A 17764-nucleotide genomic window follows, 5' to 3' on the forward strand; every position below is an offset into this window, starting at 1 on the left:
AAACAAAAACACTAATTAGAAAAGATACATGCACCCCTATGTTTGTTGTAGCACTATGTACAATAGCCATGATATGGAAACAACCTACATGCCCATAAACAGATAAATGGATAAAGAAGATGTGGTGTGTGCATGTGCACACAGACACAAAATGAAATACTTCTCATACATAAAAAAAGATGAAATCTTGCCATTTGCAACAACATAGATGGAACTTGAAGGTATTATGCTAAGTGAAACAAGTCAGAAAAAGACAAATACCATATGATTTCACTCATATATGGAAGATAAAAAACAAACAAACAAAATAAGTGAACAAGCAAAAACAAACATATAGATACAGGGAACAGAGTAATAGTTACCAGAGGGAGAAGACTGGTGGGGAGGGCAAAATGGGTAAAGGGTAATCAACTGTATGGCAACAGATGGAAACTAACTTTTTGGTGGTGAGCACGCTGCAGTGTATATAAAAGTAGAGAGTTGTACACATGAAATTTATATAATGTTATAAACCAATGTTAGCTCAATAAAAAGTAAATTTTAAAAAAGAGAAAAAAATCCCGGCGTCTAATAGAGTGTCTCAAATAGCAGTCAATCGAGAAATCTTTCTGAAACATAAATATCCTTTTATGTTCCATTCATTCCATTAGTGTTTCTTTTTTTTTTTTTAGTGTATTCGCTATGTGCCAAGCATAGTAGTCCCTAACTACACAGCAATGAAGAAAAAAAACAAAAACACCAGAATCTCTAAACTCAATAACTTCTTGTGTTTCAGTAAGTTTGTTTTTGTAATACATTAATTAGTCAAATCATTGAGGGCAAGCATCTTGTAAGTAGCAGGTTATTATAACCATCAAAGTAAGCTGATGTCACAAAAGTGAAGGCTCTGTCAGTGGTAAGTAAATCAGAATAAATTTTGAGGATAGAGGTAATAAGATTTGCTGATGAGTTACATATAGGTCTATGTGTGAGAGAATAAGAGAGTTCTTTACATGTATTTACAAAGCAAAAGAACATTGTAATTCCTACTAGAAGATTAAAATCAAAATGCTACTATTTTTTTGAGTTAGATATACACTTCCTTCTCCTCTGTAAGTATATACTTTATACTATTTCCTTCAAAGGAGGAAAGAAATTATGATTAATAGTATATAAGAGTAAGAACAAAGAGCATTAGAAAAACAGTAGAGTTAATTGAAAAAAGTAATGGCATAATTAGAAAACTGGATAGCTGATCTGATGCATGTTAAAACTTGAGTGTGGAAGACTTTCCAATCTATAACCTGGTCTTAGGCAGGCTTAGGAAGGTTATCCAAAAAACAGAAGTCAAAAAATGGAAATTCAAATTTAAACTTCTAACCCCATTTAAGGAAATTATTCTTGCCTCAGGCTTTTTAGTATCTTTTTCTAGGAGAATATTGAGCAATACAAAGATCATTGGCAGCACAATCAAAACGATGTTAGGATATGTATTGGATACATTCCTAGAAATTAATATTCACAGTTGGAAACAAAAATGCCTCTAAAGGGTATTTTATGCATTCATTAACTTTTAGGACCATTTTGTAATTATGATGTATTTCTCTTAAGTCAATGCCTGGAAACAGAAATAACATTCGTTATTTAAAATCAGCCACTTTTGATGCATTTCTATTTCTGAAACAAAATACGGACAAGGAAACAAACAACTAGAGTTTCAAATTATGCATTTGGAACGAACATTGTTTAATTTTCAAAAGAGAAAAAGTGCATCATTCGTTTCCAGAGAAATGTTTATAAGCTTACGGTGTCTTTGGAAACCATCAGAATTTCTTCCTCTCCTCTATTTTTTTCCTTAAAGGATGCTTAAGCATGCATTTATTCTTATGAAAGAATATGGGAAAAAAAGTTTAAAAACAAATCTCCAAATAATCAAACTCGTGTATACAGTAAGCACCTTCTAGTTATTGGTTTTTCATTAATTGAAAGAACATTGCTTGTTCAAGATAAATGATAAAATGGATTGAGTCAATTGGTGCTTTAAATGGTGATAAAAGAAACACAATGCAAACAAACCAGGACATTCATCTTATGTCCCCTTTTAGGGTCTACCAACGCAAGCTAGGTCTGCTCAACATCCAGCACAGCACTGACACAGATGCAATAGAGATCTTTCATGTGGCCTCTTCCCCTTGGCTTTCCACACCACAAGCAACTGTAGGTACTATTATTTAGCCTAACTCCTATACCCACAGGATGGGTATCACTCACAGTTTCACAGGAAATGAAATCAAACTAGTAATACAGGATTTTAAAGGCAAGTGCCCAAAAGGACTTCTTTCTTCTCAAGCCCTTATAGTTATCAACCACTCAGCTGAAGATTAAATGCCTCGAAATCAAGTCCAAATCAGGGGTCATAAAGACACAAACTTGGACTTCACTCCTTAAATTCACTTAAAATCAACCTCTTTGATTGTAAATGGTTGGTAAAGAGGTCACTGCCAATGGAGGAGAGTTTGGAAATGGCTTCTCCACGCCTGTGTTCCAGTCTGGAAAGTAGACCAAATGTCCTTCTATACATCTTTATGTCTTGACCCTCCCTCCGCCGCAGCTGTATGTGTAACTGGGCTCCCCCGGCACTGCACAATCACTCCATCTTTGCATTCTAAACTTGTTTCTTAACACCTGGCAGAGTGATTCATACATGGTAAACACTGGTGTTTCTGTCAATTCTCTGTGAAAGTAAGGACTACTCTGGACTTAATGACTATCAGGGATTCAATTAAAAGCACTTTATAAATGACAAATGCAAAATTTATAATGTTACCTTCAATTTGACCATTTTATTATTATTTTCATTGTTGTTGTTTTTAAATGAGAGAAATCTGACAGGAACTTACTCATAGTACCTTAGTGTTTATTTAACGTATCTGGTTTAAGTTTACCATAGCTTTACTCTACTCACACTATTTAAAATAGATGAAGCACCAAAGAAAGCACAGTCTGCCTAAAAATGGCATAAAGTGTAACCATTAAGTAAATGCTAGAAGTCAACAGCTCATTTGCTTCAATTTCTTTCTCGTACTTGGAAAAAAAATGGAAATCAGAGAATTCTGCCTGCTACTATCTTAGTAAAATATGTGAAACTGTGGTTTTTGCAAAGTAGTGAATACTTTATAGAAGAGACATCTGACAATCATATATATTTTTCCACATCATGAGAAAGAAAGAGCAATCCTAAACAGATGGTCAAATTAGAAACAAAACACAAATTTCAACAACACTGATTCATTTTTTCCAGTCACAGATATCTTTTATGTGGAAATACCAGGTTTTAATTAGACTTTCTAACAAAATCATTGATGACTTCTATTCCAAAATTTGTGTCAGGCTAAAAAACATAAGAGAGGATACGGTAATGTGTTGAATATAATAACCCTAAATTTAAATTCAACACTAAAATTTCATTGAAAAGACACAAATGTGAGTCATTTTACTGGCAGTAAATAAAGGGAAAAATACTAGGAATTTATGCTCATATCCTGTTTTCCACCACAAGCTATGCAATGTTCGGCAAGTCACTATACTACACCCTCGCCCTCAGTTTCCACCATCTGTAAAAAATGGGCATCATAATTACACTTGCAAATGTGAATTATAATTACCATTTTTTAAAGATCCACAGATTTTGTATAAGAAAATTATTTCCTAAGTGTTTTCAGCCAACATAGCCATAGCTTTAAATATGTTGCTAGGTGTCACTTCACAAATGATTTCAATAAAGGATTTCATGAGAAGGAACAAAAGTACATTTCTACAAATCCTAAATGATTCAACACTTAGGTTCCTGTGAACTGCAACTGCCTTAGATGTCTCACAGTTTGTCTCTTAATTGCTTCACTGCAGCTATTCACATCTCCCAAAAGAACTAATAATAGAAAATAAAGTCAAAAAAAAAAGAGAAAGAAAGTCTTCTAAAAAAACTTAAGAATAACTATGGAAAAAAGCAAGTATTCACTGAGTTAGCTAAGCATCTCCGAGAGCCTACATAATCTACATACTGACCAGAAATGGTTCTTACAGAAACCCTTTTGATTAGAAACTCCTTTAATCCATTAGGCACCATTTATCAAGTTCACTCTATTGCTTAAATAGTAGGAATCTTTGGGATATAAGTCATGGGCTTTTTTCATTGAAAACATATTTTGGTCCTGTTTTCTTGTTTTTATTTCCCCCAATCTGGTCAACACATACACAATCATAGAGGGAAGGGGAATGGGGGAGGGGGGGAGGGAGGGAAGGGGAGAGGGAGAGAGAGAGACAGAGGGAGAATGAATGTACATACATATCCATAGGTTATTGATATTTTTTATCTACATGTAAACATATGTGTATGTACATGTGTGTATACACACATATCTCTTCAACCACAATTTACTTATAAATTACCTACCATGTGTCAGGCTCTCGGCCTGGTCTTGGAGATAAAAAACACAACCAACACTTGGTTCCTGTCTTCAAACAGCAAACATAATTACAAACCTGCCAACATGTTTGGTTTGCTTAACAAACATGCCTGCAATATCACTTGCTGATAGAACTGCCAGCTCTTCTCACATCGGTGCCTCTTTGTGGACCATCATCTCAAGTGATTCAACAAAGTCGGGCTGTAAACTTCCAATCAGCATAGTTCCACAGTAAGTCTTACTCCCACTTTCCTGGCCCTTAATACCTGACACATTATTGGGTAGTTAATCAGTGCTTGCTGATTGGTTTATTGCTGGGCTGAACCATTAATTGGCATCTATTTGGTAACAAAACAATAACAAAATAATGGCAGCTGCTAATCGATACCTTATCAGGTATCAGAAATTCAGCCAAGCACTTTATATACATTTTCACATTAATTCAATAATAGAGTTTATTATTACACCTGTTTTAAGAATGATATAACTGAGGCTTTGAGTTTTGTTTTGTTTTTTGAATTTTATTTTTTTAAACAGCAGGTTCTTATTAGTCATCCATTTTATGCACATCAGTGTATACATGTCAATCCCAATCTCCCAATTCATCACACCACCACCCCCACCTCCCACTGCTTTGCCCCCTTGGTGTCCATACGTTTGCTCTCTACATCCATGTCTCTATTTCTGCCCTGCAAACCGGTTCATCTGTACCATTTTTCTAGGGTCTCTAGATTCATCCACGTATCTACAAATGACCCAATTTCGTTTCTGTTTATGGCTGAGTAATATTCCATTGCATATATGTACCACATCTTCTTTATCCATTCATCTATCGATGGGCATTTAGGTTGCTTCCATGACCTGGCTATTGTAAATAGTGCTGCAATGAACACTGGGGTGCGTGTGTCTTTTGGAATCATGGTTTTCTCAAGGTATATGCCCAGTAGTGGGATTGCTAGGTCGTATGGTAATTCTATTTTTAGTTAATTTTAAGAAACCTCCATACTGTTCTCCATAGTGGCTGTATCAGTTTACACTCCCACCAACAGTGTAAAAGGGTTCCCTTTTCTCCACACCCTCTCCAGCATTTATTGTTTCTAGAGTTTTTGATGATGGCCAATCTGACCGGTGTGAGATGATATCTCATTGTCGTTTTGATTTGCATTTCTCTAATGATTAATGATGTTGAGCATTCTTTCATGTGTTTGTTGGCGATCTGTATATCTTCTTTGGAGAAATGTCTATTTAGTTCTTCTGCCCATTTTTGGATTGGGTTGTTTGTTTTTTTGTTATTGAGCTGCATGAGTTGCTTATAAATTTTGGATATTAATCCTTTGTCAGTTGCTTCATTTGCAAATATTTTCTCCGATTTTGAGGGTTGTCTTTTGGTCTTGTTTATGGTATCCTTTGCTGTGCAAAAGCTTTTAAGTTTCATTCGGTCTCATTTGTTTATTTTTGTTTTTATTTCCATTTCTCTAGGAGGTGGGTCAAAAAGGATCTTGCTGTGATTTATGTCATAGTGTGTTCTGCCTATGTTTTCCTCTAAGAGTTTGATAGTGTGTGGCCTTACATTTAGGTCTTTAATCCATTTTGAGTTTATTTTTGTGTATGGTGTTAGGGAGTGTTCTAATTTCATTCTTTTACATGTAGCTGTCCAGTTTTCCCAGCACCACTTATTGAAGAGACTGTCTTTTCTCCATTGTATATCTTTGCCTCCTCTGTCATAGATTAGTTGACCATAGGTGCATGGGTTTATCTCTGGGCTTTCTATCCTGTTCCAATGAGCTATATTTCTCTTTTTGTGCTAATACTATATTGTCTTGATTACTGTAGCTTTGTAGTATAGTCTGTAGTATAGTCAGGGAGTCTGATTCTTCCAGCTCTGTTTTTTCCCCCAAGACTGCTTTGGCTATTCAGGGTCTTTTGTGTCTCCATACAGATTTTAAGATTTTTTGCTCTAGTTCCGTAAAAAATGCCCTTGTTAATTTGATAGGGATTGCATTGAATCTGTAGATTGCTTTGGGTAGTATAGTCATTTTCACAAAATTGATTCTTCCAATCCAAGAACATGCAATATCTCTCCATCTGTTGGTATCATCTTTAATTTCTTTCAACAGTGTCTTATAATTTTCTGCATACAGTTCTTTTGTCTCCCTAGGTAGGTTTATTCCTAGGTATTTTACTCTTTTTGTTGCAATGGTAAATGCGAGTGTTTCCTTAATTTCTCTTTCAGATTTTTCATCATTAGTGTATAGGAATGCAAGAGATTTCTGTGCATTAATTTTGTATCCTGCTACTTTACCAAATTCATTGATTAGCTCTAGTAGTTTTCTGGTAGCATCTTTAGGATTCCCTATGTGTAGTATCATGTCTTCTGCAAACAGTGACAGCTTTACTTCATCTTTTCCAATTTGGATTCCTTTTATTTCTTTTTCTTCTCTGATTGCTGTGGCTAAAACTTCCAAAACTATGTTGAATAATAGTGGTGTGAGTGTGCAACCTTGTCTTGTTCCTGATCTTAGAGGAAATGGTTTCAGCTTTTTACCATTGAGCATGATGTTTGCTGTGGGTTTGTCATATATGGCCTTTATTATGTTGAGGTAGGTTCCATCTATGCCCACTTTCTAGAGAGTTTTGATCATAAATGAGTGTTGAATTTTGTCAAAAGCTTTTTCTGCATCTATTGAGATGATCATATGGTTTTTATTCTTCAATTTGTTAATGTGGTGTATCACATTGATTGATTTGTGTATACTGAAGAATCCTTGCATCCCTGGGATAAATCTCACTTGATCATGGTGTATGACCATTTTAATGTGTTGCTGGATTCTGTTTGCTGGTGTTTTGTTGAGGATTTTTGCATCTATATTCATCAGTGATATTGGACTGTAATTTTCTTTGTTTGTAGTATCTTTGTCTGGTTTTGGTATCAGGGTGATGGTGGCCTCATATAATGAGTTTGAGCGTGTTCCTTCTTCTGAAATTTTTTGGAAGAGTTTGAGAAGGATGGTGTTAGCTCTTCTCTAAATGTTTGATAGAATTCACCTCTGAAGCCATCTGGTCCTGGACTTCTGTTTGTTGGAAGATTTTTAATCACAGTTTCAATTTCATTACTTGTGATTTGTCCATTCATATTTTCTATTTCTTCCTGGTTCAGTCTGGGAAGGCTATACCTTTCTAAGAATTTCTCCATTTCTTCCAGGTTGTCCATTTGATTGTCATAGAGTTGCTGGTAGTAGTCTCTTAGGATGCTTTGTATTTCTGCCCTGTCTCTTGTAACTTCTCCTTTTTCATTTCTAATTTTATTGATTTGAGTCCTCTCCCTCTTTTTCTTGACAACAACAAAAAAACAGCTCTTCGTTTCATTAATCTTTTCTATTGTCTTTTTTGTCTCATTCATTTATTTCTGCTCTGATCTTTATGATTTCTTTCCTTCTGCTAACTTTGGGTTTTGTTTGTTCTTCTTTCTCTAGTTCCTTTAGGTGTAACGTTAGATTGTTTACTTGAGATTTTTCTTGTTTCTTGAGGTAGGCTTGTATATCTATAATCCTCCCTCTTAGAACTGCTTTTGCTGCATCCCATAGGTTTTGGATCGTCGTGTTTTCATTGTTATTTGTCTCTAGGTATTTTTTTTTATTTCCTCTTTGATTTCTTCAGTGATCTCTTGGTTATTTAGTAACGTACTATTTAGCCTCCATGTGTTTGTCCTTTTTACGTTTTTTTCCCTGTGATTTCTAATCTCATAGCATTGTGGTCAGAAAAGATGCTTGACATGATTTCAATTTTCTTAAATTTATTTAGGTTTGATTTGTGACCCACGATGTGATCTATCCTGGAGGATGTTCCATGCGCACTTGAGAAGAAAGTGTAATCTGCTGTTTTGGGATGGAATGTCCTATAAATATCTGTTAAATCTGTCTGGTCTATTGTGTCATTTAAAGCTTGTGTTTACTTATTAATTTTCTGTTTGGATGATCTGTCCATTGGTGTAAGTGAGGTGTTAAAGTCCCCCATTATTATTGTGTTACTGTCGACTTCCTCTTTTAGAGCTGTTAGCAGTTGCTTTATGTATTGAGGTGCTCCTCTGTTGGGTGTATATATATTTATAATTGTTATATCTTCTTCTTGGATTGATCCTTTGATCATTATATGATACGAGGATTGCTACTCCAGCTTTCTTTTGATTTCCATTGGCATGGAATACCTTTTTCCATCCCCTCACTTTCAGTCTGTATGTGTCCCCAGGTCTGAAGTGGGTCTCTTGTAGACAGCATATATATGGGTCTTGTTTTTGTATCCATTCAGCAAGCCTGTGTCTTTTGGTTGGAGCATTTAATCCATTCACATTTAAGGTAATTATCGATATGTATGTTCCTATTACCACTTTCTTAATTGTTTTGGATTTGTTTTTGTAGGTTCTTTTCTTCTCTTGTGTTTCCCACTTAGAGAAGTTCCTTTAGCATTTGTTGTAGAGGTGGTTTTGTGGTGATGAATTCTCTTAGCTTTTGCTTGTCTGTAAAGCTTTTGATTTCTCCATTGAATCTGAATGAGATCCTTGCTGGGTAGAGTAATCTTGGTTGTAGGTTCCTCCCTTTCATCACTTGAACTATATCGTGCCATTCCTTTCTGGCTTCTAGAGTTTCTGCTGAGAAATCAGCTGTTAAACTTATGGGAGTTCCCTTGTATGTTATTTGTCATTTTTCCCTTGCTGCTTTCAAAAATTCTTCTTTGTCTTTAATTTTGCCAGTTTGATTACTATGTGTCTTGGCATGTTTCTCCTTGGGTTTATCCTGTATGGGACTCTCTGCCCTTCCTGGACTTGGGTGGCTATTTCCTTTCCCATGTTAGGGAAGTTTTAGACTATAATCTCTTCAAATATTTTCTTGGGTCCTGTCTCTCTCTCTCTTCTCCTTCTGGGACCCCTGTAATGAACGTATTGTTGCATTTAATGTTGTCCCAGAGGTCTCTTAGGCTGTCTTCATTTCTTTTCATTCTTTTTTCTTTATTCTGTTCCTCGACAGTGAATTCCACCATTCTGTCTTCCAGGTCACTTGTCTGTTCTTCTGCATCAGTTATTCTGCTAGTGATTCCTTCTATTGTAGTTTTCATTTCAGTTATTGTGTTGTTCATCTCTGTTTGTTCTTTAATTCTTCTAGATCCTTGTTAAACATTTCTTGCATCTTCTCGATCTTTGCCTCCATTCTTTTTCTGAGGTCCTGGATCATCTTCACTATAAGTATTCTGAATTCTTCTTCTGGAAGGTTGCCTATCTCCACTTCATTTAGTTGTTTTTCTGGCGTTTTATCTTGTTCCTTCATCTGGTACATAGCTCTGTGCCTTTTCATCTTGTCTATCTTTCTGTGAATGTGGTTTCTGTTCCACAGGCTGCAGGACTGTAGTTCTTCTTGCTTCTGCTGTCTTCCCTCTCGAGGCTTTGAGTTTTAAGCAACTTGCCTAATGCCACACAGCAAGAAAATGATTTATACTCAAAGTTCTGTCCATAGCCACTAATGCTATACTACTTCCTGAAGAGAAAGGCCCTATCTGTAGATGACTGGACCCAGTGAAACTTTGATTCATAGCTAACTATACTAAAAAAACAGGTCAGCACAAACAGCTAAGTCAATCAAAACTACATAGCAATCATGTACACAAAAAATATTAAAGAAAAGCAAGCAAATAAGCTGTGTATATTTATATATGTGTGTGTGTGTCTATGTATCCTTACAATTATTTACCATTTTAGACGTCAGAGACATCTTTTCTCTGCATTAGGACCCATTATCAGGACTTGACTATATAGTTTTAACAAATGAAAGGGATTTTGCTTTTAATGATCCCACTAAAAGCTTTCAATTGCAGATCTGTGTCTTATCTATTGATATATCCCATCCCCAGTATCCAGCACAATGCCTGCCACATACTAGATGCACAGTACATAGCAAAGGAATACAGTAGTCCCCCATTATCTGCGAGGGATATGTTCCAAGACTCCCAAGGGATGCCTAAAACTGAAGATATTACCAAACCCTATACATATTATACTTACATACCTATGATAGTTTAGTTTAGAAATCAGGCACAGTAAGAGATTACCAACAATAACTAATAATGAAATAGAACAACTGTAACAATATACTGTAATAAAAGTTATGTGAATATGGTCTCTCTCAAAATATCTTACTGCACTGTATTCACCCCTCTTGTGATGATAAGAGACGATACAATGCCTACATAAAATGTGATGAGATGAAGTGAATGAGGTAGGCATTGTGACATAGCATTAAACTACTGCTGCTGACCTTCTGATAATACCTCAGAAGGAGGATCACCTGCTTTGGGTGATCCTGGATCATCAAGCCATGATGATGTGGATGGTTGGATGTCAGGAGCAGAAGACTGAGATAGGTGGGGATCACGGGTGTTAGAAAGTGGGACAGCTCAAGATTTCATTACGCTACTCAGAACAATGTGCAATTTAAAACTTATGAATTATTTCTAGAATTTTCCATTTAATCTTTCTGGACTGCAATTGGTCCAAATTTGGTAATTTCAGTTACTGTGGCAGGTAACTGAAACAATGGAAAGGGAAACCACTAATGGGGGGACTACTGTACAATCATTAAATTTTAAAACTCTGTTCTAAGGTGAATGTTCCATTTATATAAAGGTATGACAATGCATACATACCTGGAACATCACAGATAGTGGAGAAGCATTTATTTTAAGCAGAACAAGGTAAACTTTACACTTTCAACATAAAATTTCCCCCACTCTTTCTTAAAAGCAAATAATTAAACACAAAACATGTTAATACAATCTTCTGGCTAACTTTTAATTATGGAAAAGTTGGAAAATTTAGTAGTATGTTCAAAGCAACTACACCCTGGCAACAGATACATTAATTATGTGTGAACATTAGACTTAGTCAAAACAAAGCATGACATAAGAACTAAATTACAATTGTGAAGATGGTAGGCCTAAATTTAGCAACTTAAGCACATTTAATCATAAACTCCAAACTAACTTAAATTTTATTTCCTTGATTTTAACAATTACTAGAAAGGTAAAAAATATATACGAAATACAGTGAAACAACAAAAAGAGGAAAAGATGAGCAAAGCATGAAGAATGTTTCTTCTAGAGGTTGATGACACCCCACCCAGTGATATTTCCTTCAACAAAGATGTTAGTAACCCTTATCAAGAACAGGAGTCATCTGGCCCAGTCTATCCTGCCTTATCCTATCATCCATGTTAGTAGTCTTTTTTTCTATTTGACTTCTATCACACTCCAATGAAAATCCTTTTAGGAAGTTGGTAAAGACACAGAACACAAATTTAAGTATTCTGTCTTCTATTCTTAGGTGACTTTTGGCCACAAAAGTAGTGACTCTAGAAGTCCCTAGTATTCTACCCAATGCCTGGTATATAGCAGACACCCCCCAAATTTTACACATCTACTGATAAGAAAGCAGTGAGCCTGCTGGGAATATTCCAAGGTTGCCAACCTTCTTAAGCTTCAGTCTCTGTAACTGCAAAAATGAGCGTAATAGTATCGATTTCATAAGATGACTATGAGCATTAAAAGTGCCTAGTGCACAGTGACCACTTCAGCTACTATATATTTTATTTTGAACCTCAGTTTCCTCATAGGTTAACAGGGATCAATAAAATCTAACCCAACGAGTTGTGAGAATTCAATGAGTACACATATGTAAATCAATTGGCATAAATACTTGCCATAAAGTAGGTCTTCAATACACCATAATTCCTTTCTTTGCTACCTTGCCTCTAAATGCCTATTTTAAGATCCAGAAGAAATTTAAAATCAAAAGTATTAGAAGGTTACTAGTTGGTTGAAAGAATAAAAATCACAGCATTCTAATAAACTTCTATGACATTTTCTGGCACCAATACAAATTGCTATGAAAGCCTAACAATTAGCATTTAGTAGTACATAAACTATGTTCTAGAAGAAACACTAGAAGAAATTCAAATAAGTCTTTTAAATTAGAATTCATTCACATTTTTACCTTTTCTTCTAGTTGGTCCTTCAAACACTGGTATTTTAGCTTCAGTTTTTTGTTCTCATTTTCATTCTGAGTTAATTCCTCTGTCAGCCTGTCATACTGTGATTTCAACTTCTCTAGCTGAGAACGCTGGACTTTAGCCATATTCTTATCTTCTAAGTTTTCTGCCTGAGAGAAAAAGGAGAAAAGAGAAAGTCCACTGGCCACAGCCAAGCTGTACACAAAACAAATTCCACATTATATCAGTGGGCAAACACTTCGAGATTTTGCTACCTCTAAGCATTCACACATAAACATACATGCAAAGGAAACATTCTTTGCATGTGTTCAATCTCTCCTTAGCATTCACTGAGCAACCAATTGAGTGACAGGTACTCTACTAGGTGCTGAACAGACATGAACCGTGAAAGAGACAGATACAACAGTCAATTCTGACAACGATGAACAAGAAGTGCTTAATAAAGGTGCAAGCAGATGTACGTGCAACCCAAAGAAGGGACACTAACTGCTGAGAGGGGAAGGGTTATTAGAGAAATGTCCCCATAAGGATATACTATGGGATATTACTACCTGATCAGTCTCCTCATCTATAAAAGGAGCTTAACAATATTCCTATTCAAGCTACACTCTCGTTTTTGTGAAAGACTTGTGTATTTTTTGTACAATGTAATTATTAATACCACTCTTGTGGGGCTAAAAAGATTACAGATCAGAGCAGCCAAAAAACTATAAATAACTTAATATGAAACAGTTTACCAGTGATTATTTCAGTACCAATAGTGCAATAAAGTACCTCGTTTTTGTTTATTATTTGGAATATAACCAGAATCAGCTTTAAAAATAAAACAATAGGAACAATCTGTGGATGGGATTCAATAAGGATTTGCGAGGCATGTGAAGTTAAAGACTTAAAATAACAACAATGTAAATACTGACTATATGTCAGGCACTGCTCTAAGACCTTTTCGTATAGCTGTCCCTCATTCCATCCTCACCACAACCTGACTAGGGAGACACTGTTATTGTCTCCTGTTTTGAAACTGAAGCAGAACAACACTAATCATTTGCCCAAGGGTATGTAGTGAGTAAAGCAGAGCCAGGATTTGAACGCAGGAATTCTCTCTACTATCCATGTTTTCAGCTACTCTGCCTCACTGCCTTTAAAAGGTACATATATCATATGGTTTTAAAAACCAGCTGGGTGCAACTTGCAATGTTAACTAGTTACACCTACCAGTTACTGACAGCCTGTAAGCATCCACATAGAATCTGTTTAAAATACATGTTTCAATGCCTAAAATATATGTTTCTTTCCTTTGTATAAGTTTATTATATGTATATAATCAGGTACATAGGAACATAATCACTGGAAGCAATTTCCCAAAAGGAAGATGTTTTGTGAGTTTCAGACAAGAATCTATACCTTATTCACCCCACAAAATTCAGCTAAGACTTGATGCCACTTTGAGTTAACAAAAGAACTGATGTTTTTAATGAGGAATCCTGTATTCACTACCCAAAAATAAACTTACAAAATAAAGTTTCTCATCAGGAAAATTGTTTGGTTATTATTTTAAGTTTCAGTAGAATACTTAGCTTTTCTTTGTGTCTTATAAAAAGTGTAGGTATAGACAGTTTTCCCCCAAGGCCAGTGGTGTCTGGACCAGCTCACAGAGACACTCAGGAACCAACTGTGCTCATCTCTTCCCAACTCTGTCTCCAGTGATGCTGTCTGATAGCTTGAAACCAGCCAAATGGGGGGTTTTATACCACTGAACTTGGCAAATGCTACAAACCAGGGTTCCCCTCTTTGCCCCCGGAGAACCTATTTTTAAAACAGTTACCAGCACACTAATGCCTAAGTTTGACTAAGAACTTACTTCTTGCTGTAGTTTTATTATTACACTTACATTTCATTTTAGGGTTTACAAAGTGATGTAACACTCACAAAAACCCTATGATAGAGAAAGACATTACTGTTTCCATTCTACTGATGAAGTACAAAAAGGTTAAGTAACTTGACCAAGATCATATGGCCAGCAAATGGCAAAAATACAGAACTCCACTCTTGGTCTTCTGATTCCAATAAAGGGTCCTACAAAATTATTTTTGTTGAAATCATAATAAGGTGATAACCCAACATCCTTCAAATATTAATAGCAGCTAGAGTATTTCATAAAAATATTTTACATTTATATTTAAAAACAGGCATGAGAAGGGTAGATCTAGATGGGGAAAATATAACTTCTGCAGAGAAAAAAATATGGGTACTGTATCACACTTATTAGACTCAGAAAAAGTAATAGATTAAGGTGAAGCCGAAAGACAAAGAAATGTAACATTTACAGAGCTATTTATCTAAAGCCCTCTTGAACATAACTCAGTATATTAAATCTTCGATGACGACCATTGCTATCAACTCCTGTTAATTAATATAAATGAGTCAAAAGTACGGAACAATATTCATAAAATAGCATGAGGTGGGGTTGTTCCTATGGGTAACTTATTCGGTTTAAGAGAAGAGTACTGGGCTCTCACGATCACTGGTTCTCCTGCTAAGCTCGCATGCTTCTTTTGTACCACATTATAGAGTAACTACAACATCCCTCCGCACCTCAGTCTTCTAAATTTAAAAAAAAATCTAAAGTTTTCGGAGAATCTACAAAATAGTTCTAAACGGTGTCTTCTTTATATACAGGTAATTTCTTAAAGCTTTATTGTCACCTCACTATACACAAATACAAAGCACTTCCTTTGGATGAGGAAAGCAATTTTACCACATTACAGGGAAAGAGCCAAACCAGACAGATCACAAAGCAAGTCAGCAGCAAATCCTTTGATTTCTAGCTTTTCAAACATTTTAACCCAACATCCACGGAACATGTTCTATATGTCTCAAACATCATGCTAGACACCATAAGAGGATACAAAAATGGCTAAGACCTGCTACCTGCCCCTCTGGAGATGTATGAACACACAACAAACACACCATAATATAAGGCAGCCTAAATGTGCTGCACTAGCAGTTCCAAAAAAGAGCTATGGAAACAAAGAGAATAGATTTATCCCAACCTCAGCTGAGATATATGCCATCTTCAGTGAATCCATAAAAGAAGTGAAAAATTAATTGGGCCTTGAAAGATTAGGCAGCCTTTTTCCTCCTGCAGATTGAGGGAAAAGGCAATCCAGAAGAAGAGCAAGCAGTGAAAAGTATGTATAGGAAAGCTGTACATTCATATGAGGCCAGCTGGGGAGCATAAAAGGCTCCAAATGTGAACAGCTCAGGTGGGACCATATTGAGGAGGACTGGACTATATTCGAGACTTTGCTCCAGAGACAGTAATGGTTTTTGAAGGTTTCTGAGCGAGAAGTGATGCACTTAGATCAGTGCTTTGAAAAAGGCAACAGGTGGTATCTGAAGGTTGAAAGGGAGGAGTTGGGGGTAGAAAGAGGAACTAAGGGGGAAGTAGGGAGGCTACTCGGAGCTGTGTCTCGTGTCTCCATAGTCCAGATTAGTTGCCCACATCCTGCTTGCTACTATGACGCGTGATATATTGCTCATATGCCTAGGCGGCCAGGAGCAAATGCAGTTTCTGTCAAGCAGGCTGTACCTCCTGACTTCATCTCCCTCTCAAGAAAGCATCTTACAATGTGAGAATGATGTTCTTATATAGATGACCTTGAATCTTCAGTAACCTATTAAATCACTACCAGCTCCTGCTGATATGTGTGTTCATCACACAACCTAAATAGTGGTGATGAAAGCCAGAAATATGTCAGTAACAGCGAGAAGAAAAGGAGGGTGTAGTTTCAACTACATTCCCAAGAAAACTGCAATTTCTTTGAAAGAACCATTTCTCAAGCCATGGCCTAACAAATCATGACACACTCATCTTCATGCAAAAGCCCTGCCTTCCTTTGAGATTCACGCCATTCCCCATCAACTCCACCTTCCTTGATGGCAGCAGTTGACTGACCAGTCGTCCTCTTCGATGAAGTTTTTGCCACGTGATCAATTAATGCCTTCACAACAGCATCATAAATACCCAAATATCTACCCAACAAACTAACATCAAAGTTATTTGACCTGCTCTGTTCCAACCACCTTCACCTGTATTCCACAACAGCAACCCACTGCATTACCACCCCTTGGACCTTAACTCTGAACTCTTAAGAATTCCTACCAAATAAGCAGCCTGTGGTCATAGATTCCTTTCTGTCCACTCTCTCATCCCTTTGCCCATGATACTTCTTCAATGGTAGCCACATGGCAGCACATTACATGCTCCCAGCCTAGCCTCATGCAGCTTGTACCAGCCTTCACAGCACTACGTCTTCACCACCATAAACTCCTTACTGCACCACCGCTCTACTCTCCTTCAGAGGGAAGAAAGAGACCATCAGTCAAGAGTCATATCAACAATCCTAGTCCATTCCTATCAACGTACCCAAGCTTACTTCCTTCTTTCAAAACCTTCAGAGGAAGACACACCCTGTCTCCTGCTGAATCCTATCCACTCTGTTTTTGATCCAACCCCTCACATCTCCTCAGGGACCTTCTCCACCCATCTGAGACAAGTGAACACTTTTTTAGTTCTTCTTTTAGCCTGTCTTCCACATTGACACTCCTGACTATACCTTTCTAAAATGTCCTGCTTGGGTCTCCAAGATACCATTCTCTTCTGGTTCTCATCCTGTTTCCCATATGGTTCTTCATTCTTATTTGCTAGAAACTCTTTCTCTATTCTTCCTTTAAACACTGGTGTTCTAGAATTTCATCCTCTTCTTTCTCTTTGCATAATGTCATTCAAATCCTATGATTTCAACTACCAACAATGGATTACTGGCTCCCAAATATCTAACTTTAATCTCAACTTCCTACCCATTATGTACTAAACTGTTCTACCCAGACTTTCATGGTTAGGTTTAAGGTCACTTCCACCTAACTCAACATGCTAAAAAGCTGGATTTGGCATTATTCTCTCCAAATCTGCTGTTCTGTCTATATTATCCATCTTGACAAACAGCCTCATTATCCAACTAGTCACCCAAATCTAAACCCAGTCAATCTAGATTCTAAACCTCTTCCAGTACAGCAATGTAGTTAAGAATTCAAGCATTTGACTACCTGAGTTCAAATCCCGTCTCTAGGGCTTCCCTGGTGGCGCAGTGGTTGAGAGTCCGCCTGCCAATGCAGGGGATACGGGTCCGTGCCCCGGTCCGGGAAGATCCCACATGACGCGGAGCGGCTGGGCCCGTGAGCCATGGCCGCTGAGCTTGCGCGTCC

The 17764-nt window shown here is 36.7% G+C and overlaps 1 protein-coding gene across 6 annotated transcripts in view; it reads right to left on the reverse strand.

The window, feature by feature from the left end:
* The window catches only part of CEP128 (centrosomal protein 128), a 455483-nt gene that overhangs the window by 278712 nt on the left and 159007 nt on the right, over nucleotides 1-17764 (reverse strand). For all 6 annotated transcript variants that reach the window (XM_055088664.1, XM_055088663.1, XM_055088662.1 and 3 more), the window contains one exon: nucleotides 12481-12645. In XM_055088664.1, the coding sequence (XP_054944639.1) occupies nucleotides 12481-12645 (165 nt within the window). The remainder of the gene's footprint in view (nucleotides 1-12480; nucleotides 12646-17764) is intronic.

Source organism: Physeter macrocephalus, chromosome 11 (genome assembly GCF_002837175.3).
Source record: "Physeter macrocephalus isolate SW-GA chromosome 11, ASM283717v5, whole genome shotgun sequence".
In the NCBI taxonomy this organism is placed as follows: Eukaryota; Metazoa; Chordata; class Mammalia; order Artiodactyla; family Physeteridae; genus Physeter; species Physeter macrocephalus.